General features: G+C 40.5%; 2 protein-coding genes across 5 annotated transcripts; one reads left to right on the top strand and one right to left on the bottom strand.

The window, feature by feature from the left end:
- Positions 1–41: 41 nt before the first annotated feature.
- Positions 42–16,796, bottom strand: vwa7 (von Willebrand factor A domain containing 7). Of its 3 annotated transcripts, none has more exons than XM_086261334.1 (17): positions 16,605–16,796; positions 15,658–15,917; positions 15,232–15,465; positions 15,016–15,112; positions 11,336–11,467; positions 11,006–11,201; positions 10,722–10,891; positions 10,177–10,289; positions 9,856–9,972; positions 5,251–5,466; positions 4,588–4,720; positions 4,075–4,227; positions 3,842–3,934; positions 3,478–3,758; positions 2,137–2,273; positions 830–989; positions 42–742 (listed from the first exon to the last, which is right to left on the bottom strand). In XM_086261334.1, exons 2-17 carry the CDS (start codon positions 15,889–15,891, stop codon positions 179–181), a joined length of 3,030 nt encoding a protein of 1,009 aa, XP_086117460.1. In that variant the 5' UTR covers positions 15,892–15,917; positions 16,605–16,796; the 3' UTR covers positions 42–178. The 3 variants fall into 3 exon arrangements, with proteins under 3 accessions (XP_086117460.1, XP_086117459.1, XP_086117458.1); XM_086261333.1 differs by lacking the exon at positions 16,605–16,796 and adding an exon at positions 16,010–16,100 and having other exon boundaries at positions 43–742; positions 11,336–11,470; XM_086261332.1 differs by having other exon boundaries at positions 44–742; positions 11,336–11,470.
- On the top strand, positions 7,155–9,250 carry LOC147314410 (uncharacterized). Of its 2 annotated transcripts, XM_086261337.1 has the most exons (3): positions 7,160–7,900; positions 8,135–8,417; positions 8,599–9,250. In XM_086261337.1, the coding sequence occupies exons 1-3, from the start codon at positions 7,668–7,670 to the stop codon at positions 9,115–9,117; spliced, it is 1,035 nt and encodes a 344-aa protein (XP_086117463.1). In that variant the 5' UTR covers positions 7,160–7,667; the 3' UTR covers positions 9,118–9,250. The 2 variants fall into 2 exon arrangements, with proteins under 2 accessions (XP_086117462.1, XP_086117463.1); XM_086261336.1 differs by having other exon boundaries at positions 7,155–8,417.
- Positions 16,797–21,637: the final 4,841 nt, after the last annotated feature.

Below are 21,637 nucleotides of genomic sequence, written 5' to 3' on the forward strand. Positions count from 1 at the left end.
TAAAAGGAAGTGCAATAAAAGATTTTTTATTCTTTGCAAATTTGCATCTTTTGAATATCAATATGAAAAAAAATTATTGGTGCTTCAGATTTTGCCTTTGAAAATACAGTAGAGCAAGCTCTGTATCAAGTCATCAACAGATAATTTTGACCAGCAAAACATTTGTAATCACACGGGGCTAAAGCAGAGGAAAGCACAGCAGGCCTAACAGCAAGAAAAAGAAGCCTGTGGGCATTTTCTGTCCAGTCCCACTGGTTTCTGTACTCTTGTTTTGTAGCTGCCTCTTCTGACCATTTGCTAGATGGCAGCGTTTCATGTTTCCAGCTTTGTCCCAAACCAGCATCTTTGCCTGAGTAGAGCAGCAGCTGGATGTGTAGCTCACAAACAGTGGCTGAGATACATCCAGCGACCATTCTGAAATATTCAAAGGGGGGCCCCCTGTCTCTAATCTGGCCTTGTGGTTGTGTTGCTCTTGGTGGTGGTGGTAGGCTCCATTTGTTGATTTATCCCTCTGTGTCTGTTGCAGCTCAATGCCAGGCTCTCCAAGGCTGTCCTCTGAGGTTGGGTTACTGTGAAACAAAATCAGAATACCTTCACCTTCCTGTAGCTGCAGAGCATCAAGGCCAGAGTGTCCGATATCTGATACAGACAGAGACACACTCCAGCTAGTCGCGTTGCAAATTGCAGAACAGTTCGATTGGACTCGTGCTGCAGAGCAGGATGGTGGGGACGTGTCTGAATCCTGTAGGCAAGAGAAAATCATCATATACACAATAAACCAAAAAACAAGTTTTCAGCAGAATATCCTGCAGTTTCTCTTATTGCTCACCTGAGGGACCACAGTCAAGTAGGCCACTGCATAATTTGAGTCAGCAGAATGAAGATCATTTACAGTCAGTGTAAGGGTGACTGTCACCCCTGCCTGCGCTGTGGCTGGAGTCTGGAGGTACACCTGGTCACGAAAAGACCTTTGTTCTGCTACAAGAAAGCTGAAGGGCAAAAACATGAATTGTGAAATCATTTAACTTATACTTACAATACTGTGCCAGAGTTTTGAACTAGCCATCATTTAATTTATATTTTTCTTAAAATGCGAAATAGATGCAAGGTTTTATCTCCTTTCTTTTAGTAGTCTTCAGGAATAGGTCTCCAGGCTTCTTAAAAGACATTCAAAGGTCCTCTTTGAATGCCGGCTGCCTTTTGTTCCACCCTCTGTCAAGATCATCCCACACTGCTTCAATAAAGTTAAGGTCCAGGCTCTGGGGAGGCCAATCCATGAATAATAGTGTTCTACTTTGTGTTTTTCTATCCAGGTATGCTTTTAATGCACTGGCAGTGTGTTTGGGATCATTGTCATGAAAAATTAAGCCACTGCCAATCAGGCCCAAAATGAAATCATACCTTTCTGTGTTCTTAATTGCATCAATTTTAACAAGATTCCCAACACCAATGGGTGAAATGCAGGCCAAACCATGACTGTAGATACTGACTGTTGTCATTCCATAAGACCCGTTACCACAGATTTTCAGTCCATAATTTGGTATATCTAAGCTTTTTCCCGTTTCCCTTCCTTGGGGATGGCTTCATGACGGCCTTTATAGGCATCTTTATCTGCTATGGATAGTTAAGTGGGCATGCCACTTCTTATTTTGTCCGCAACTGGTCTAATTTCCTCACACTTTTTAATGACACACTACTCAGCTAATAGTTCTTTTGAATAATCTTGTTGGTACATTTTGTTACTGTTTCACAGTGTTATCTTTGAAATTTTCATTAAAAAGAAATGGGAACAAATTATGTGTTTTAATAACAAAGTGCATAAAGTTAAAATTTAAAATTGGTTCTTTTCCCCATCTAAAGCACAAGTGCAAACTGCAATAGGTGCACACCCTTAATATATCCACTAGCAAAAAAGAAAATTAGAAAGCCAATCTGATATGAAGAGCAGAATTGAGGGGTGACTCAAGACTTTTGTACATAACTGTATAATTTAAAAAATATTTTGGGTTACTAAGTTTACATAGTTTTCAAAGGTGAGAGAATGCCAGCGAAGGTGACAAAAGAAGCGGGATGGCAGTCTAAGTTCTTTGAAGTTTGCTTTGTACCTGAGCAAGATGTATTTTCATTTTGATCTACCTGTGGGGCTCTGTCATAAGAAGATATCCACAGTCATCATCGGCTGTCCAACTGAAGTTCCGTGCTGCACCGTGGTTTTGGATCTCAAAGTTCACCACAGCACTCTGACCAGGCACGAGGTCAGGAAGAGAAAGCACCTGAATAATGTGTGAAACAGACTGTGTCAAAAGTGCACGGACCACCGGTCAAAGAAAGGTCATCACCTGACACCTCTACATAGATACTGTAGGTAATCAATAACTTATAATTGTGCCATCTGGCCCTGCAGAATTTAAAGAAGCAAGAAAATAGAGTTTTACAGAGAAAACTGTAAATCCAGAAAGTATTCACAGGGCTATACTTGTTCTACAGTTTGCCATGTTGCAGCCTTTTCATCTCAGAATTCGACACAAAATATCCCATATTGACATTTTCGGGTTGTTTTCATTTTTCTCATTCTTCTTTGCAGAACCTCTCAACCTCCATTAGGATCGATGGGAAGCATCAATGCACAGCCATTTTCAAATCTCTCTAGACATGTTCAATCCGGTTCTAATCTGGTCTCTGGCTGGGACACTCCAGGATTTAACAAAGGAGTGGTCTTAGAGAGTCTTTATATGGGTTCATATGGCCCACAGCAAGAAGCTACCACCAGCATGCTTCACTGTAGGGATGGTATCGGTCTGGTAATATGCAGTGATGAGAAAAGTTAGATTCTTTTAACCAGAGGATTTTGTTTCTCATGGTCTAAAATGGTTGCCCTTCTAGAACGTCCTCATCTCTCCACAGAGCAATGCTGAAGCTCTGTCAGAGTAACCGTTGGGTTTTGATCACTCCCCTGACTAAGGCCCTTGTACCCTAATCTCTCTGGTTGGGCAGGCAGACAGCTCTAGGAAGAGGCCTGGTGGTTCAAAACTGGTACCATTTACGGATGATGGAGCACACTGTGCTCACTGGAAACTTCAATGCTGTAGAGGTTTTTCTGTAACTTTTCCCAGATCTGTGCCTCAGAGGTCTTGGACTTCATGGCTTGGTTTGTGCTCTGACATACAGTCTCAACTATGAGACCATATATATATATATATATATATATATATATATATATATATATATATATATATATATATATGACAATGTTGTGTAATAAGTGAAGTGATGTGAATACTTTCTTGATACACTGTAAGAGTGCAAGAGTGCTTTACATTTATTGTGCACAGAAATAACCAAACCAAAACAATTTCCATTTAAAATATAAGAAAAATTGAAAAATAGATGTACATAACAGAGTAACGGAGATGAACTATAGTAAACTTGGAGTAGAAAACAGCCTCTGTCCTCTTCAGCATTATTGCTAACAATTACCTGTATCTGAATGTGAGTGGGCTCCACCATCTCTGTGGAAACCCTCTCCAGTTTGTTTCCTCTGCTGTCCTCGCCTGAAAGTCTAATGCAGAAGGGAACTCTGGGAAAAGGGTCCACCAAGCCCACCAGCTCCTCCAAGGAATAGATAGATGAAGAGGAGGAGTTGAGCTTCACCTGCTGAAGACTTTCTCCTTCAGCCCCCAGCAGTGTTGCATGACTAAAAGATGCCTCTTCATCTGAACCCAGGCCTGTAACAGCCACCACTAGAAAGGCAGGAACACCTGAAAATTAGAAAGATATATTCTTAAACATATTGTTTACTTACAAATCCTCATTATCGTGTAAATTTATCAAAATCCCTCACCTGCTGTAGGATTACCATCAACTCTGGCCAGACCCGGGTGTGTCTCATTGGTTATAATTGCAAAATAATACAGGAAGTCTACACCGCTGTCACCTGGTGGTGTAGATCAAAAGACAAATCAATTTTAAAAAATGTTTTTAAAAAAATCTCATACCACAGTAAAGCTGCATTTGAATTGAAAATGAATATCTGCCAGGTGATCTGCTTGATGTACTCGATATTATTTCTTTTACCTATAACATTGAACATAAGATGCCCATTGCTCTTGGCTTGCAGTTTCCACTGGCCAGGTTGTAAAGGAGGAAACAGGTTGACACGGTACAGTCCCTGAAATTGCTGTAGCACTGCTAGGGGACCTTCTTCATTCAACAGTGACTGACTCTGGTCTGAGAAGAGAAGCATAAACAGCTGAGCTTATTTTACCCTCAAATTACAAAGAAAAAAAAGTTAAAGAATGATCTTTGCAAGGTAACACTTTAAAGTATGTGTGATAAATCTAACGCGTAATTCCCCTGTAACTAAACTGAATTTCAGTGTAGTGTAAATACCTTTCAATATTTACATGTAAATATAATTATACTGCTATTTAAAAGAAAATATGCTGAAATTCAATTTAATTACAGGGAAATTGCACCCTGTACATGATATTTCAAGCAAATGCAAAGTACAGTTCAAAGTGCAGTGTCGTGATGGAAAAAAAGCTAACCCTGACTTCATAGCTGATGTTAATATGATGTGAGAATTACCTGATGGACTGGTAAGGATACACTCCGTCATAGTGCCAGAGACATGTAGGGTGACATTTTTTACCGAGCTGTCAACTCTAAATGTATGAACGGACATCAGGTCTTTGTGACTTTCCACATGGAGGAGGGTCACCTGAGGTAGGAGAAGAAAAATAAGTTGTGATAGGTAATGAAGGTAATGAAGAGTAATTATAAGTGATATCATTATGAAATTAAAGGTCTAAAAGAGAAATTAGTCGGCTTGCTGGAAAAGAAACTAATAAAAAAAAAAATTGAAATATACTTTGTGATATAACTTTTTATAAAATCTGACACATTTCTGCTCAGCAAAAAGTTGCAGCTAAGATAGACTACTTGATTAAAAAAGATTTACATGTGCTAACTGTCATGTAGAAAATGAAATTATATTGTTTTTTCAATGCTTTATAAGCAGCAGTTGCATGTTTGTCTGAGAAAATTAGAGCATTAGGTCAATGGAAAATTTCATATTTAATTGAAATTTTCTAATATTAAATGGTTGATAAATTATGAAGGTGGGAAATTGAGACTGCTAGAATGAGGGAAGTTAACAGATACTGTGAGCTAGTGTACTACCTCAGTTCCTTAAATAACTTGTTAACTTTGTTTGGAGTGAATTTCCAGTAAAAAATCTTATTTTGGCACCTTGTCAGCTGCTGTGTTGTCCTCCACTATTGTGGAGACCCTGTGTATGTCAGAGTTGGTGGTGAATATTGTTAGTCCTCCTGACAGGGAGGACAGTGAAGAGTAGAGATTAAAACGATCAGGAGATAAAGGTTCTCTACTTCTCCTCTTCCTCCTCATTAACCTGCCTCGGCTCTCTTTGGTGTAGTTGGGATCTTCAGTAAGGAGAAAAGTCACCTGTAGGGAAAATAAGTGCTGTCAGCTGTAAGTACACTGACATACAGTTTGCTTTACTGCAGTCCCCCTGTCCAAAGTAATTTCACAGTGAGCAAGAGAAGGCAAACAAGAGGGGTTCTTTCAGTCTTTCAATCTGGCTGCATGTTATTTTTGCTCCTTATTAGTATAACTGCTGGATGAATTATTTTCTTTGTTACAGTTTTTTCTGATTGCTTAAGCACATTTTTGGTAACTATTGGCTAATTTTGCAAAACTCTTCACACAAATAAGAAAACCTGTCACCCAATCATCAAAACATTGTAGTTCTCTTGCAAAAGCGAACACAGCTAGATTAACTCTTCACACCTTCATAAAAATGGTGTTTCCGTATCAAACAGTACACACAAGCCATCATCTACTAAGCACACAATGCGCCAACTGCACACTGATGGTATGAATACAAAACACATCTGGCTTTTGCTTTCTCTGTGCACAAGGTAGGCTATGTCAGTTTGAGCTCATACTTCTGTCATAGATCCATAAGCATAGAGGGATCCAAACTTCAAGTACTGGTGTTTATTCAAACACATCAAAACAAACACAAGTGTTTATTTCCAAGTATAGGATTATTTGCAATCGCCATAGTGACTATATGGGTTACTTGGTCTGCAGTGAACATGCTTCCTCTGCCCCCAGCATCTGGTCATCTAGCAATTCTGTAAAGTAACAATTTCAGTATTTTTACATCAATGGTATTGGTGTGTTTCTCATTGGCATATGGCAGTGCTACAAATCTTTGTGCGGAGTGACTGTACTAACCGATTCTCATTTCAAGATGTCCTTATGGTACTTGCTACAGTGTAGCGGCTCGAGTTAGACTGGACCCGTTGGCCAGCTACCCTCAGGGTCATTCCACGGTTGATTACATGGTCCACTATTGTAGCTCTGATGTCATCAGCAATTCTATTTCTTACTCTTCCTACCCTTCCTCTCCCCCTTCCTCGTCTTCCTCTTGCTCCTCCTTGTCCTTGTCGTCCTCTTCATCCTACTTCTTCACCTCCACGTCCTCTTCCTCGGCCTCCTCTACTTCTCACTCTTTCTGCTCCCTCCATTGTACTCCGCACACACAGCTTACCTGTATTATAGTGCTTAGGCTGATTGCAAAGTGAACTAATTATCTAAAAAAGTTTTCACATGTGAAAGTGTGCCAGACAGTTGGCAAATTAGTGTTAATGATAGCCATACATGTGTATACTTTTGCTAGGAGTGTGTTGGAAATTTGGTAATTGAGTGTTGTGCAGTGAATTGTGCCTACAGTTTTGCAAAGTGTGTGTTACAAAATTGCAAACTGAGTGCAAAGCAGTTTTTGTGCTTTTAGTTTTGCAAACTCAGTGAGTGGTTTTGCTATAAGTCTGACTAGTTTTAGAGATTGTGCTACAGGAATCACAGTTAGGGTTTAAGCATTCAGGAAAAACTGTAATAAAACTGTCCTTTGGTTAAAAGGTTTCATGATACAATAGCACCACTGTGTGGCCAGTGACGAAAACTACAATTCCATTAAACTTTTAATTTTCAACTAGTGTAGCTGCTGCCACCTGCCGGCCACATGAGGCAGGTGATCTCCACCAGCTTTCAGCAGGCACAGTTTCTCCAGGAAATTCTTATTTCCTTTAAAACCCATCTAAAAATGTAATTCACGCAGTGCTTTCTTTATAAATATACATACAAACAGAAGCTGTATAACCAGTAGCAATCACATCAGATGAAGGCTTTTATTTTAAAGTTTTGAAAATCTGAGAACAGGTTATTACAGTTTTTGCCCGTTGCTTGAACACTATAAACCCATGCTCAGACTAAAGTAACACAACGTGAAGCTTTTGTTACCATACCTCAAACACATGTACCCATACCTTAAACAAAAGCGCTGCTTTGCACCCCAGTACCAATTATGCAACACTCCTACTCCTTTATGCAACACACCTACCCCTTTATGCAACACACATGGTCCTGCATGCTACACTCTATTTCATACATAAGACACTTCGCTCACAAAATGAAATCTCAGGGTGCCATTCGGAAAACACATGTATCCAAAATACAAAACACATCGGATAATTGCAACCACTCAAATACACACCTGAAGGCACGTACTTGCAAAACCGAACACCAATTAGCCAACTACAAAAAGCCCTCAGCGTAGCCATTTCAAGAACTTTGCAAGCATGGATGGAGGGAGAGCAAGAGGAAGAGGAAGAGGTAGAGGAGGAGGAGGAAGAGGAGGAGAAGGCCGAAGAGGCCATGAACGGACCCATATTTCTGATGAAATAAGAGCAACTTTGGTGGACCATGTCATCAACCATGGCCTGACTATGAGGGAAGCTGGGCAGAGAGTCCACCCACATCTAAGCCGCTTCACAGTGGCATCTGTAATACGAACATTCCGACTAGAAAACAGGTATGTCTTCACCTCCATACCTTCTGCTCTACTCAGATGGTTTCATAGCACTGTTCTACAGTATATCACATTACCATATCAAGTGTACGGGGTGCTAATGCTCCTTTTGCAGCCAAAGTGGCTGATTCCTTATATTGAAGTACAGTGTTGTACAGTGGATGACACAGTACATACAGTAAAGTACTGTAAGAAAAATAAGCAAACCGATGACAATATGTGGTTGTATTCCTCCAGAATGACCCGAAGACCTTCTGGGGGAGGACGGCAACGCCTGTTCACACAACAGCAGGAACTTGCCGTTGTGGACCTAGTGAGGGCAGACAATGCCATCCGTCTCCACCAGCTACGACGGAAAATACTTGCAGACAGGCGAGTGTTCAGCAACATAAACCATGTGAGCATCACCACCATCAGACGCATCTTGGGTAAACTCAGCATCACCATGAAGCAGCTCTACAGAGTCCCATTCGAGAGGAACAGTGACAGGGTCAAAGGACTTCGAGCTGAATATGTACGGGTACGTGTAACTGTCCCTTACATTTACAATAGAGTATTGGTGAAGTCCAGTAGCAGCTGAATATGTACCATATCAGTACCACATGGATCTATTCTGAGAGCTACACAGGTACCTGTGTGATGGGGTGAGGGTGCCGTATGTGTAGCACTGTAGTACAGTGACATGTTCCCCTTTTTTTCAGAGAATCTCGGCCATGGATGGAGCTGCACAGCCTCATGAATACATTTTCATTGATGAAGCTGGATTCGACCTGAGCAAAACAAGACGACGGGGTCGTAATGTAATTGGCCAAAGGGCAATTGTGCACGTCCCAGGGCAGCGCGGGGGAAACATCACATTATGTGCCGCCATATGCCTTCGAGGGCTTCTGCACCATCATGCAATACTAGGTCCATACAATAGCCAACACATACTCACATTTCTAGATGCTCTCCATGATATAGTTGTACAGAACAGAGCAGATCAGCCCAGGTTTGTGGTGATATGGGATCATGTCAGTTTCCATCGGGCTGCTCTGGTCCAGGCCTGGTTCTCCAACCACAATCAATTTGAAGTGGTATACTTGCCCCCTTACTCACCATTTTTAAACCCTATTGAGGATTTTTTTAGGCTTGGAGATGACGTGTATATGACCGCCAACCACATGCCCGCATGCCTCTTCTGCAGGCAATGGAACAGGCCTGCGGCGACATTCAGGTGACAGCAATCCATGGATGGTTTCGACATGCAAGAGGATATTTTCCCCGGTGCCCAGCGGGAGAGGACACTGCTTGCGATGTTGATGAGGTCCTGTGGCCAGACCCCAACAGACGGCGGGATCCATGAGCCCACTTATGCACAATTGTCATGGTTTTTTGTGTTTACAGTATAGTGTTTTTTCTATTGCAGTATTATTGTGTTGTGGTTTTTTTTTTTTTTGCTTCATCTGAATTCATGGTACTGCGATGTACACTATTGAGTAGGTCTATTTGTGTTTTTGGTTGTTTGGAAATGTGTCTCCTGTAAATGTGCCTTCTGAATACACAATGGAAATCAAGGACTGCAGTGTTTTATGTAAAGAAGACTAGTGTGTTCCCCCTGATCTGTAAGTGTTTGCATATGATGCAAGTATGTGTCATTTTGTCAACAGAGTTACATTTTGACAGAGGAATGTTAGGTTTTGACAGCAGAGTTTAGGTTTTGGGAGTGGAGTTTCATTTTGGCACAGATGTGTATGGTATATTTCCCAGTGTTGTGTCGTGTTTACTTGTGTTTAGAGTTTTGGCACAATGAGCGACGTTTTGCCAAATGTGTTCAAGCAACGGGCAAAAACTGTAAACAGCAGCTCCCGGTTGGTGTTTGTCTTCGCTGTCAACCTTAAAGCAGCTCTGATTTTTGTTAAACATAATGCTATGTGACAGATGAAAAAAAAAAGACTTCCCTTCAAAGGTGCATATACCTTGCTCTGTTTCTCGAGGGAGAGGGCCTTCACCACACCGAATAAATGGGCATCTTTAGGGGAAGCGTCAGTGAACACGAAGATCTCAGACAGAGGTGGACTGTGAGTGAGTGCCAGCTAATAACAAGAAGAGAGCAAGTTAGTGGTGACATGTCCAATCTATACAACTGCAGTGTTTGTGTTTTCTAACTCAGGTGTCTTAGCTGAAGAACTACAGGGTGATTTAAAGAAACCCCTTGTCACACACACACACATGCACGCACACACACATACACACACAACATCACTTATTCTCTCTGAGTGTTTAGCGTCTAAATGTACCTGAATTGCGGAGAGGCACATCTCTGGTTCATCTCCGCCTCCAAGAGCCATCAGCCCCTCCATGTGCTGCATGAACTGGCCTGGATCATCAGTCTCAAATACCGGTCCTACTCCTGCACAGTACAGTAAATATAAATGCTTACAGACTGTGATAAGGAACAGCTTGTTTGCAGTCTTTATAGACCCTTATTGTCTATTTAAAACATATTTACAGTACCATAAGACTGAATCTTTAAGCTATCAAGAGGCTCTGTCTATAAGTTATTATATTAATATATTATTTCTCATTTCATTGCTTTCATGGAAGTCACAGAAGTTCATTCAGTCATTCTTTGAACTGAGGGAAACAGATGGCACAAATCTAGAGGCTCACTGTTGATAGAACATACAGTAGGCATGAAACATATAATCAGAACTATACTTTCTACAGAAGTATATAAAGGTATGTATATAATGGGAAACACAATCACACATTAACAGGGGGCAAAAGCCTCTACAGGTTTATCTGTTATGACCTGCAGGCACTTTTTACCACCAGCTGTCACCTGGATCGTGGAAGGGGACGAGCACAAAGGTGCCGAGTTGCCCCGGGCTGTTGGCTCTGCTCTGTATGATGGATTGAGCCCGAAGACGAGCAGCGTGGATCTCCTCAAACATGCTGCCTGTGGTGTCCATGACAAAAACCAGTGCAGGAACTTGCTTCACACTAAAGAGTCTTCAAAGAGAGTTCAGCAGCAATTAAAGACAGTCATTTCATGCAGCACAGGCATCACCTAAATCTTGTAACAAGTCTACAGTTCAGGGAGCTTTAGCAGTGGTTTAAACTTACTTGAGAAAGTTTCTGTGGCCCACAGAGTCTCTGAGGTCTCTCAGCACAGTCAGGGTGGCCTCAGTAGCCAAAGTGGCAGCTTTGAGATGGAGGTAATGATGAGGGGAGAAGAGAGGTGAGGTGCTGTCCTTGTTGATGCCCCCTTTGGCGCCCGAGAAGCGGCTGCTGTCTAGAATACCTCCATGACTGCATTTGCCTAGCAAAAAAAAACATCTTTACAGCTTTGTAGATGGAAACGTAGTTGAAAAAGTCTTTAAAATATTCTAAAAACCAAATGTGTTTATTTATTGTGTTTTTGTAACACTTTGCCTGCAGGTGGCCGAGGTTTACCCTGAGGTTTTGGAGGAAATGTACTGAAATATCCAGTGGTGAGCAGCTGAGAGTTTCCCTGTGTGGTTTTCAGTCTTGGCAGAAGGTTGTTTCGACAGGTGGTACTGAAGCACTCCATACAGGTAGGTGTGTCTTCTGAAAGCAGAAATGATGAAGGCTTTAGTTTTTACATTTAAACTTTTTTTTTGTAATGTAATAATGAATATATCAGATTGACATATGTACAGCCAGGTTTCCAAAACATTGGGAGTCTGTGTTAAATGCATGACCAATAGAAATGATAGCTGATTTCCACTGAACCATTTAAAGCCACATTTGAAAGAATGTTGAACATTTGGCTGGTCAAGTTAATTAGTAAAGATGGGGAGTGCTTTACTAGACGTGGTGGGTCAATAGTTAAATGACGTGGATAATTATATGTGTATGTGTGTATATACATATACACACTGAGTGACACATTGAGTTTTGAAAAAAACCAACACATTATATAAATATTATATTCTTTTAAATGAAACATTATGCACCCTGCCTTCCTGGGTGCAGCTACTACCTTATTTTTTACATCACTTCCATTTTCCTGCTAAACTAAACACTGACATAATTGCTCTGATCAAATCGTTTTCTTTATTTTGTTGAGTCAGTCAGCCTCTGTTCTGCCTAGTTTAAATCTCAGCACTCAGTCATTTTGCCTTTCAGATTCTCATTCATGAAACCCACTTCCTTTTCATCTCTGCCTCCCTCTTGTCACTAATAGCCCCTCCCAGGCCTCCGTCTTCATCTTCACTCTCATTGTCCTAATTTCTATCATTGCTGGGACTCCATTCTGGTACAAGTCTAATTACAAAAAAACATATTAATCGAACTGTTAAATAATAACTGAATGATCTCTACTTGATGAAATAAATACTATACAGTAGCATATTACAGTTTTTTCTGATTGCTTAAGCACATTTTTTGTAACTATTGGCTAATTTTGCAAAACTCTTCACACAAATAAGAAAACCTGTCACCCAATAATCAAAACATTGTAGTTCTCTTGCAAAAGCAAACACAGCTAGATTAACTCTTCACACCTTCGTAAAAATGGTGTTTCCGTATCAAACAGTACACACAAGCCATCATCTCCTAAGCACACAATGCGCCAACTGCACACTGATGGTATGAATACAAAACACATCTGGCTTTTGCTTTCTCTGTGCACAAGGTAGGCTATGTCAGTTTGAGCTCATACATACACATAGATCCATAAGCATAGAGGGATCCAAACTTCAAGTACTGGTGTTTATTCAAACACATCAAAACAAACACAAGTGTTTACAGTTTTTTCTGAATGCTTAAACCCTAACTGTGATTCCTGTAGCACAATCTCTAAAACTATTCAGACTTATAGCAAAACCACTCACTGAGTTTGCAAAACTAAAAGCACAAAAACTGCTTTGCACTCAGTTTGCAATTTTGTAACACACACTTTGCAAAACTGTAGGCACAATTCACTGCACAACACTCAATTACCAAATTTCCAACACACTCCTAGCAAAAGTATACACATGTATGGCTATCATTAACACTAATTTGCCAACTGTCTGGCACACTTTCACATGTGAAAACTTTTTTAGATAATTAGTTCACTTTGCAATCAGCCTAAGCACTATAATACAGGTAAGCTGTGTGTGCGGAGTACAATGGAGGGAGCAGAAAGAGTGAGAAGTAGAGGAGGCCGAGGAAGAGGACGTGGAGGTGAAGAAGTAGGATGAAGAGGACGACAAGGACAAGGAGGAGCAAGAGGAAGACGAGAAGGGGGGAGAGGAAGGGTAGGAAGAGTAAGAAATAGAATTGCTGATGACATCAGAGCTACAATAGTGGACCATGTAATCAACCGTGGAATGACCCTGAGGGTAGCTGGCCAACGGGTCCAGCCTAACTCGAGCCGCTACACTGTAGCAAGTACCATAAGGACATCTTGAAATGAGAATCGGTTAGTACAGTCACTTTGCACAAAGATTTGTAGCACTGCCATATGCCAATGAGAAACACACCAATACCATTGATGTAAAAATACTGAAATTGTACTTTACAGAATTGCTAGATGACCAGATGCTGGGGGCAGAGGAAGCATGTTCACTGCAGACCAAGTAACCCATATAGTCATTATGGCGATTGCAAATAATCCTATACTTGGAAATAAACACTTGTGTTTGTTTTGATGTACTTGAAGTTTGGATCCCTCTATGCTTATGGATCTATGACAGAAGTATGAGCTCACACTGACATAGCCTACCTTGTGCACAGAGAAAGCAAAAGCCAGATGTGTTTTGTATTCATACCATCAGTGTGCAGTTGGCGCATTGTGTGCTTAGTAGATGATGGCTTGTGTGTACTGTTTGATACGGAAACACCATTTTTACGAAGGTGTGAAGAGTTAATCTAGCTGTGTTTGCTTTTGCAAGAGAACTACAATGTTTTGATTATTGGGTGACAGGTTTTCTTATTTGTGTGAAGAGTTTTGCAAAATTAGCCAATAGTTACAAAAAATGTGCTTAAGCAATCAGAAAAAACTGTATTTCCAAGTATAGGATTATTTGCAATCGCCATAGTGACTATATGGGTTACTTGGTCTGCAGTGAACATGCTTCCTCTGCCCCCAGCATCTGGTCATCTAGCAATTCTGTAAAGTAACAATTTCAGTATTTTTACATCAATGGTATTGGTGTGTTTCTCATTGGCATATGGCAGTGCTACAAATCTTTGTGCGAAGTGACTGTACTAACCGATTCTCATTTCAAGATGTCCTTATGGTACTTGCTACAGTGTAGCGGCTCGAGTTAGGCTGGACCCGTTGGCCAGCTACCCTCAGGGTCATTCCACGGTTGATGACATGGTCCACTATTGTAGCTCTGATGTCATCAGCAATTCTATTTCTTACTCTTCCTACCCTTCCTCTCCCCCTTCCTCGTCTTCCTCTTGCTCCTCCTTGTCCTTGTCGTCCTCTTCATCCTACTTCTTCACCTCCACGTCCTCTTCCTCGGCCTCCTCTACTTCTTACTCTTTCTGCTCCCACCATTGTACTCCGCACACACAGCTTACCTGTATTATAGTGCTTAGGCTGATTGCAAAGTGAACTAATTATCTAAGAAAGTTTTCACATGTGAAAGTGTGCCAGACAGTTGGCAAGTTAGTGTTAATGATAGCCATACATGTGTATACTTTTGCTAGGAGTGTGTTGGAAATTTGGTAATTGAGTGTTGTGCAGTGAATTGTGCCTACAGTTTTGCAAAGTGTGTGTTACAAAATTGCAAACTGAGTGCAAAGCAGTTTTTGTGCTTTTAGTTTTGCAAACTCAGTGAGTGGTTTTGCTATAAGTCTGAATAGTTTTAGAGATTGTGCTACAGGAATCACAGTTAGGGTTTAAGCATTCAGAAAAAACTGTAAAACAGATTAGACCACAATAGAATGACATCTGAAGAAGCAGCAAAATCGGTAGTAGGAAAACTGTGGAAGAGCTGTAACTTTAACACGTGAAGCTATGCAGTATGATAAAATGATGCAAAATGAAAAAATTCTGTAAAGCTGTTACCTCAGTAACTAGTCTTTTCAAGAGGACCTTTACAATAATGTATAGATACAACTAATTTTGTTTTTTTGTGATTAAATGGGACTATAATGTCACATTCATGAATCACCTTTAGCTACAGGCACGGCAGGCTCCTCTGGCTGAAGCAGATGGAGGTAAATAGAACGCTGGCCCATCTCCACCCAGTTACTGTGGCTGTAGAAGTCCTGACATAGCAGATGTTCAAAACAAAAACATAGCCAAAACATTTCACTTCATGAAATATCTCTAAGGTTAAGCTAACCCTCCCCCTATTATTAAAATTCAGTTCTGTGTGGCAGATTACCTGCAGTGAATGAAATAGCTGACCCAGGCTATGACGGGCACTTTGGTACTCTTTGGCCCGCACTGAGAGCACAGTGTGGGTCCAGAACCGTCGTAGCATGACCGTGGCACTTTCAATATGCTCTGAATCAAAGTGGTAAACTGGGTCAGACCTTGTGGAGCTCCGGAAGTCCATGGCTGCATTGGATTTCACCACATCTCCCACAGCTCTCCAAAATCCACGTCCCAGTCTGATCTGCAATCGTTAGACCAGGACTTTTATCATTATTTGAAAGAAATTCAATACGTCTGTGTTCAAATATCACCATAGGGAGAAAGAGCGATTCAGTTAAATTTGCATACTTACTTAAAGAGGTAATTCAAACACTTTATGAACCACTGATGCTGCATTACTCAGTAAATCTCCTGACTGCAAACATGACCTCACCTCCTCTTTATCATGGTTTCCATGGTGTTTTTTTAGTCCCCTCAGAGTCTCCAGGGTTACGTTTAGAATGGCCCGCTCTGTAATGTACTGGTGAGTGTGTGAGTCCCAGGACAGAGTCAGCACTCTAGACCACAAGTCAGGGAGGAAACCCTCGCATGGTGAAGCCAGGAGAAGAAGGTAAGGGAGGGTAAAAAGGTGCACCTGCCTCCTCCAGATTCCTCTGTGCTGTGACATTGTGCTCTGAGCAGGTCACGTCCTACCTGCATGAAATAAAAACGAAATGTCATTTGCCTGATATCAGTCTTGCTAAGACTCATTATTTTGTCTTTTAATTGAAAGGATTTGAACTGACCTGACTTCTATTGTTCAGTAAAGTTTTGTGCTAATTTGATCAAGCTGTGCCACTCAACCATGCGTACTATTCTGTCATCACCCGGTCCTTACCACCACCCCCGACAGCTCCTCTCAGATTTTTCTCAGCCTTGCCTGTACAGAGCCTCCTATTGTTCTTTTTCATCTTAATTCAGATACATTCTTTGGGATTGTTCTCACAGTCTGTGCTTTCACGAGGAGATAGTGCAACAAAGCACAAGGCCTATAAAAAACAACCTGTTCCTTTTACTATGTCAGGGTCCCAATTAAAACTCTCCAGGATTGATTCAAAGACAGTCATTCACTTTAACATTTCACAAAGCAAAAACTTTGGTGGTGTTGGTGGTCAGTTTAAGCAATCACTTGCCATTTACCAACACAACTAATCAATTTTTAACACTTTAGCCTAATACGTTAACTGACTCCAGTGCAAAAATGAACACTAGATGAGCATGAAGTATGAGTTATTTTATGCCATAATGGTTATTTTTATTAGCTTCCAAATTAGCAGACAAATGCAAATATTTCTTTAGAGCTGTAGTCAGACCCAAAGAACTTGATAAAAACAGTCTCACCTCAGTTCATCCTGTATGTCTAGCCCTGTAGATCTGTTTGATCACGTAGCACAGCATCAAGAGTACAGAGTATCAAGAAACGCCACAACACATGCTTGTCAGTGGTTAAGCAAATCACAACATTTCCATCTTTGAAACAAAATAGCAAAGTCTTCACATTTGTGCGTCCTTGAGCTCTTGTCTCTTATTTGCTCCTCATGGATATAGAAACCCTCCCACCCCCCACAAAAAAAACAGGACCTGAATGTTAGAGGCACTTTCTTCAGATGAGAGTTTAGGTGATACTGCACAGTCTTGGGTGTGCCTCTTAGCTTTAGGGGTGCACTGTGGGGCAAAAGATATCTCGTCATAGCTCCCCATTGCCCCTCCTTATCTCCCCATTAAAGCACGGTGCATTGATTCACCACAATAGGGCTGAATATATTACCAGTCAGGGTGTTCAACTAAGGCCTACCCCAACCCCCTCTTTGCAATGTATCACACTCTGTGTTCCTCACAAAACCAAAAAAAGCACTTTGCAAAGGCGTTGAAAAGAGGGGAATCAGTTGCTAGACAACTCCAAAGAGGGTGTTGAGCTTGCAGGACTGAAATGTGGTTAAGGTTATAAAGAATACAGGATGTCTCTGCTTTGTGTTTTTGTTGTTGTTTTCTTATGCTGTTTTGTTTTGCCTTTTTTTTGGCATTTTAATTATTAAAATTAATTATTACAATTGAAAGTGAAACACGAGATGCAACGGTTGTTTTGTTGCTGTGTCTCACTCTCCTGCCCTGACAAACCAAAACACACCCAAGAGGAAATTCTAATGTGTTATAGAAAGTGATCAGTGGGAGACTTTGCTATGGAGCTGCAGTTCTAATGAAGGACAAGTGCATTGCACATGGTTCCATGCAGGCACTCATAGCAAGAAAGAGGCTAAACAAGTCTGCTAACTTTTGCAATTTACCAGAAGAGTGCTGAGGTTGTTGAGGGTAAGGTTACTGTTTCCTGTTTACCTGCAGTAACGTAAGCTAGTTCACCACACTGACATTTCTGTCTGTCACCTCAACCAAGTACTTGTTACAAAAGCTTCTTTCTGTACTGAACAGTACAATTTGTGTCTTATTATTTTTATAATTCATGTAACTGGAGAGTCCTCTTCACAGACAAAGTTTAATATTGGAGTTCTACAGGGTTCAGTACCAGGACCAGTTCTGTTTACAATATACATGCTTCCTTAGGCAGTATCATCAGAAGGCATAGCATACATTTCCATTGCATTGCCAACTTTATCTATCCATTAAGCCAGATTACACACACCAATTAGTTAAACTGCAGGAATATCTTAAAGACATTTTTCAAATGACCTTGGCCTCCAGTAACACTGTGAGGAATCTTGGAGTCATTCTTCACAATGATATGTCCTTCAATGCACATATTAAACAAATGTCTAGGATTGCTTTCTTCCATTTGCGCATTATATCCCAAATTAGAAACATCTTGTCTCAGAACTAGTTCATGCTAGTTCTAGTTTATGTATTACTTCTAAGCTGGACTACTGTAATTCATTATCGTCAGGATGTCCTAAAAACTCCCTGAAAAGCCTTTGGTTAATCCTGCAGCAAGAGTACTGACAGGGACTAGAAAGAGAGAGCATACTTCTCCTATACTGACTTCCCTTCATTGGCTCCCTGTTAAATGCAGAATTCAAAATCCTGCTCCTCACATACAAGGTCTTGAATAATCAGGTCTCATCTTGTCTTAATGATCTTATAGTACCATATCACCCGATTAGAGCACTTTGCTCTCAGACCGCGGCTTACTTGTAGTTCCCAGAGTATTTAAAAGCAGAATAGGAGGCAGAGTCTTCTGTGGAACCAGGTTCCAGTTTGGATTCAGGAGATAGACATTATTTAGTCAAATTTGTGAAAAATCAAAGACTTTCAGAATTTTTCTGAATGCTTCTTTAGCTTAATTCTAATTGTTTTACTTGTATGTATCTTTCTGTTGGCAGCAATTGAAAAATAAACCCAGTGCTTTGGATGAAATGAGCTCCATTCCTTTAATTATTGACTTTGCATGTTTTCTGTTCAGTGTTGTGCAAACTATGTAACACATTTATGAACACTCTCTTCTAAATTTAAGAACTGACTACTGTAAAAAAAAAAAAGTTCATATCTCTAACCTAAAGTTTAACAATTTACTCTTTGCTTAGGTCTTGGTATGCTGATTTCAAGAAAATGAACGATAGCTGTCTACTTTTTTTTCAATAATACTTACATATATTACAACAAACTTGCAATGTCAGCATAGATTTAATATCTACAGCATCTACCTATACACTCCACTTCAGTACACTTCAGAACTTCTTTCAGTAACTACGAGCTGTGCTATTGATATGGCTTAAGCCAATCACCTTGGACATGTGAATGGTTGTATTCACAAGATACAAGTGAACAAAACAAAATAAATTCTATCGTAGAAACTGAGATCCCTACCTCTGAGCATAAAAAGAAGGTTTCTGGAGAGCTTAAACCCCTACATCCTGAGAGATTTGCCTGGGGTGCAAAACTACATGTATAACGTTGTGGTCTATGGAGACTCCAAGAAGGCTCATGATCCACACATGTAGGCAGACCTCAAACGCCTCCAGATAAATGCAACAAAAAAAAGTTTGTTCAGCCATCCCAGCATTCCATTTCTGATAGATGTGATTTCCAGAGATGGCCTGTGCTCTAAGTTTTTGCCTGACTATACAACAGTGATGAGGCATTCTGGGAAGTAATACACAGACTGAAATGCAGTGGAATTTGATGGCAGAAGAAAGCTTCAGGGAAACTAAAACCTATCACAAGTATATATATAATATAGAAATAGAACAGATAAAATACAAATAGTACAAATAAATAAATGAAGACAGAAAAGGAGAGAAAATATTGACGTGTGAAACAGAGATGTGTGCAAAAGAGCTATAGCTTAATATGCTGCCTTAATATGCTGGATGACCTGATGTGCAAAAAATTATTATTTCTGTTCAATAATAGGTCAGCTGTTCAAGAGTCTGATGGCAGTGTGGAAGAAGGAGTTGTTGAGTCTGGATGTTCTGGATTTCACACTTCTGAACCTCTGTCCCAAGGGCAGAAGTGTGAACAGTCTGTGTTGTGGGTGTGTGAGTTCTTTGAGGATGGAGGCAGCTCTCCTCTGGACTCTGCGATGGTAGATGCTCTGAAGAGAGGGCAGCGGAGTCCTGATGATCTTCTCCACAGTTGTTATCACTCTCTGCAGGCGTTTGCGGTCCATGACAGTAGTGCTGCCGTACCATGCTGTGATGCAGCTAGTCAGTTCTAGGTTACTGGAAAACCTAGCACTTGTGATTTATGACCCTGGATTCCATACCTTCGTTACCACAGATTTCTGAGACTGAGACACTTTCCTAGCTCAGCTTCACAAAAACAACATTGAATGCAGAGATGGGCAGTAATGCGTTACTTGTAACTTCTTTTTACAGCGAAAAAAAACCCTAAACGTCCAAGCAAGCACCGAGTGCGCTACGACGTAATGAGAAATTCACAGAGAAACTCGCGGATTCTTCCACTGACCGCTGCAGCACACCTGCACCGGGGTAAACCTCCGCCTACCCTACTTCTGCTTTGCAGGTGACAATAGAGCAACAGAACTGCTAGTCTTTGATTTTATTTATTTTCTGCTGTGATTTACTTGCATCTATTTGAAAGAGTGAGTGTAAACACAAAAAAAAATTTTTATTTTATGTGCTGGAATGTGCAGAAAATAGGTTTAAATGTTAAACAAATTTCTTCCAATCAGAGAATGTTGCATATAATTAAATGTTTGATGCATAAAGTTAAAAGATTAAAACTAATAAGACAAGTTTTTAAAACAGACTTTTCCATTTGATTACACATTGTATGATGGATTATGTAGAAAAAGTAGAATTGGGCTGAAAGATCTATTGCTTTATTACCTGTTCAGGTTGTAAATCGTGTTTTTAAAAAGTAACTAAGTAATCAGTAAAGTAACGGGATTACTTTTGGGGGGGGAAGTAATCAGTAATTAGTTACTGATTACTTTTTCAAGTAACTTGACCAACACTGATTGAATGTGTAATTGCACTTGTATCCTGCATCCTGTCACCAACTGACAGAAAATTCTCCATAATCGAAAAGTACAGATTGGCTTGTGTCTGGTGCGTGAAGCAGTGGAGAACCTGTGTATGGGGACTCAGATTTACAGAGATAAAGTTCAGGTAGGCAAACACATGGGAAAGGGAGGGCCAAGGTTCTCGACCACCATTTTGGTCCATCAGCAGACAGGGCCCAAGCACATTCATCCTCAGTGACACAAAACACTGGAAGATAGAAAGACTTTCTCCCTGTTCACAGTGGTCTAAAGGGTCACCGCAGAATGACTTTTAAGAGTAAGCAGGCAAGGTTCGCCTAGCAGGTAACAGAAAGAGAGACACCTTCCTGTTTGGTGTAAACATTGTGTAATAAAGTATCCCTCACATGGAGGATTAAAAAAATGTAAATGGTGTAGGTGGATCTCTTCACTTAAAAATGAAAATAAATGAATAAAAAAATGTATCAAGAAAAATAAGGCTAAAGTAAAGTTTTACCTTCAGAACTTCAGCTGACTGCATTATATTTTGTTTTTAAACTTTCTATTATTTCGACATAGGCTTAATAAACCTGAGGTGTATTGCGTGAAAGAGATTTTTATCCAGAGTTTGTTGATTCCAAGTGCTTTGCAGAAACATAGACATGCTATTTGGCTGGTAGATGCTTGTACCATCTACCAGCCAAATAGCATGTCTATGTTTCTTACATGTGTTAGGCTAAACCATTATGTGAGGCAGGCAAGAGTTGGCTTTTGTCGCTGCTGCAGCTTTTTCACAAGCAGAAAATGTCTTGGGTAATGGAGATGTTGGCCACCAGGCGGCAGGCAAAACGTATTTTGGAGAATTCATATTTAATGCGATCTGATAAGGGAGATATATGAGACACACAGAGAATTGGCAGGTATGATTACTCTCACTCTC

The sequence above is a fragment of the Aulonocara sp. 'chitande type north' Nkhata Bay genome, linkage group LG14 (genome assembly GCF_057382095.1).
Source record: "Aulonocara sp. 'chitande type north' Nkhata Bay isolate Kocher_YH1m ecotype deep benthic linkage group LG14, A_spYH_male_GT1.1, whole genome shotgun sequence".
In the NCBI taxonomy this organism is placed as follows: domain Eukaryota; kingdom Metazoa; phylum Chordata; class Actinopteri; order Cichliformes; family Cichlidae; genus Aulonocara; species Aulonocara sp. 'chitande type north' Nkhata Bay.